The 1,837-nt window shown below is 39.5% G+C and overlaps 1 protein-coding gene across 1 annotated transcript; it reads right to left on the reverse strand.

Moving 5' to 3' along the window:
- Window positions 1–272: 272 nt before the first annotated feature.
- Window positions 273–1,538, reverse strand: LOC132554667 (neuronal acetylcholine receptor subunit beta-3-like). Its single transcript, XM_060218980.1, has one exon. It carries the CDS (start codon window positions 1,536–1,538, stop codon window positions 273–275), a length of 1,266 nt encoding a protein of 421 aa, XP_060074963.1.
- Between the last annotated feature and the right edge of the window lie 299 nt (window positions 1,539–1,837).

The following is a 1,837-nucleotide window of genomic DNA, read 5'->3' on the forward strand; positions in this document are numbered from 1 at the left end:
AACACAGTTGTCACTCCAATGAATCCAAACGAAAACGTCAAAATGTCTCACTAAAGACGAATATGTCTCCACGTCCCTGGAAAATGTTACAATGATTCCGAAATACTGAAGGTAGGTAACATCATCCAAAGAGGAAACAACAATTTGTGTATAAAACACGTGATATGTCAAGAGGCAATAGAAAATGCTATGAATGATATAAGCCATGGCCTCTCTTCTTAATTTATTTAAAGAGACAAATTCCTATTTCCCATACTCAACACCTTAAATATTTACGAGGAATGAGAATAGGTCAGGATACCAAAAATTGACGTCATGACACAAAAGATGACGAGGAAGAAAAAGAACAAGGGGACATCAAGTCTCGGCAGCACATCCTTTAAACAGACACAGTTGTCGTTCCTTTTTGGTTGTTCTATTTCCTCGTCATTTGAAGTGGTCATGTCTTTTCCTTTCATATCAGCTGAATCGTTGGTCAAAGGCTTGACTTGAGATAAGTTTCCACGTGCACAGCATGCGAAGAGTTTAATCATGGATGCCGGTGCCGGAGTTTCGCCATACTCGATGAACAGGCGAACTTGTATGACTGTTATCAGGACGATAACCACACTGAACACCAGCAGCGCGAGTAGATACATGGTCAGGTAGGACACGTTTTTGGAGTTATGTGGCAGTTCTGCAGTGATTAATCCCAGAAATACAGCATATGATAGATACACTGTCACACAGAACGAGTTCCTCTCTCCTGAAGACAGGGGAATCAGGAACACACAGATATTTAAAATCGCCAGTAGAATAATAGGAACTAGGATTGTCAAAACAATGAATTTCGGTCTCCGCTGTAGTCGCATAAAATGATCTACAAATGCCGTCAAATTCTTGGAATGGAGTCCGGTATCTTCAATCTCAGCTTTGATCACTGTCCATTCGGCGTTGTCTTGTAATTCCGAGAGATCCATCGAATCTTCCAGTGACAAGAGGGCCACTTCAGAAATGGTATCATCCCACATTTCAAACGTGAAATGACAATCCTGAGTATCAAAAGGATAAAATGTTATATCAACTTCACAAGAAACGACAAAACTGTCTCCTGGTATCCATATCACTGTCCCATCGAAGTGTACGAGTGCAGATCCACCTAAATCAGGCAGTAGAGTTAATTTCCCAATTGTGTTCTTAAGAGCAATATTAGGGAGCCATATTGAATTTCTATCAACCTTAACATATGAAATATTACCATAGTCATCCGGATCCCAGAATAAAGTTTCATCTATCCAGGACGTATAAATCCAACCAGTTACTGCAAGTTTCTGGGACTTTTCGTCAAATTCGTTTAATGACGATATTACGAAATCCACTACTACATAAAGGGAATGACTCTGATTCCAAACAGGTCGGATGCGTTTGTCGTAGCCGTCGTATATGTAGGCGTAAATATTTTTCACATCGTCTGTTGTCGCCGATGATGTGCTTTGGTGATGAGTGCCACTTGTCATCAACACTAAGAAGAACCAGGTCAGCATAATCTTCGCCAACATATTACACCCCATCTAAACAGGACAATGGAATACTTCTGTTTCTTACTTTGTGATTTCTGTAATTTATTCGAAATTCATATGATAAGGATATGCTGACGGACAATAATAGGTATACTGTTTGGTTGGTAATATTCGCGGGAAATTTATTTTCGTTATCTTCGCGGTCAAAAGAGATTAAATTATATGCCCTGCAAACAGTGAATGGAAATATCAAGAACATGTCCGTTATTCTTGTAAATATGGTCAGCATTAGACTAATGCGAAATCTCATACCCAATGTATTAGCCAATACGGGACAA

The sequence above is a fragment of the Ylistrum balloti genome, unplaced genomic scaffold (assembly GCF_031769215.1).
Source record: "Ylistrum balloti isolate Yb309-2 unplaced genomic scaffold, AGI_CSIRO_Ybal_v1 Utg370420, whole genome shotgun sequence".
Taxonomy (NCBI): domain Eukaryota; kingdom Metazoa; phylum Mollusca; class Bivalvia; order Pectinida; family Pectinidae; genus Ylistrum; species Ylistrum balloti.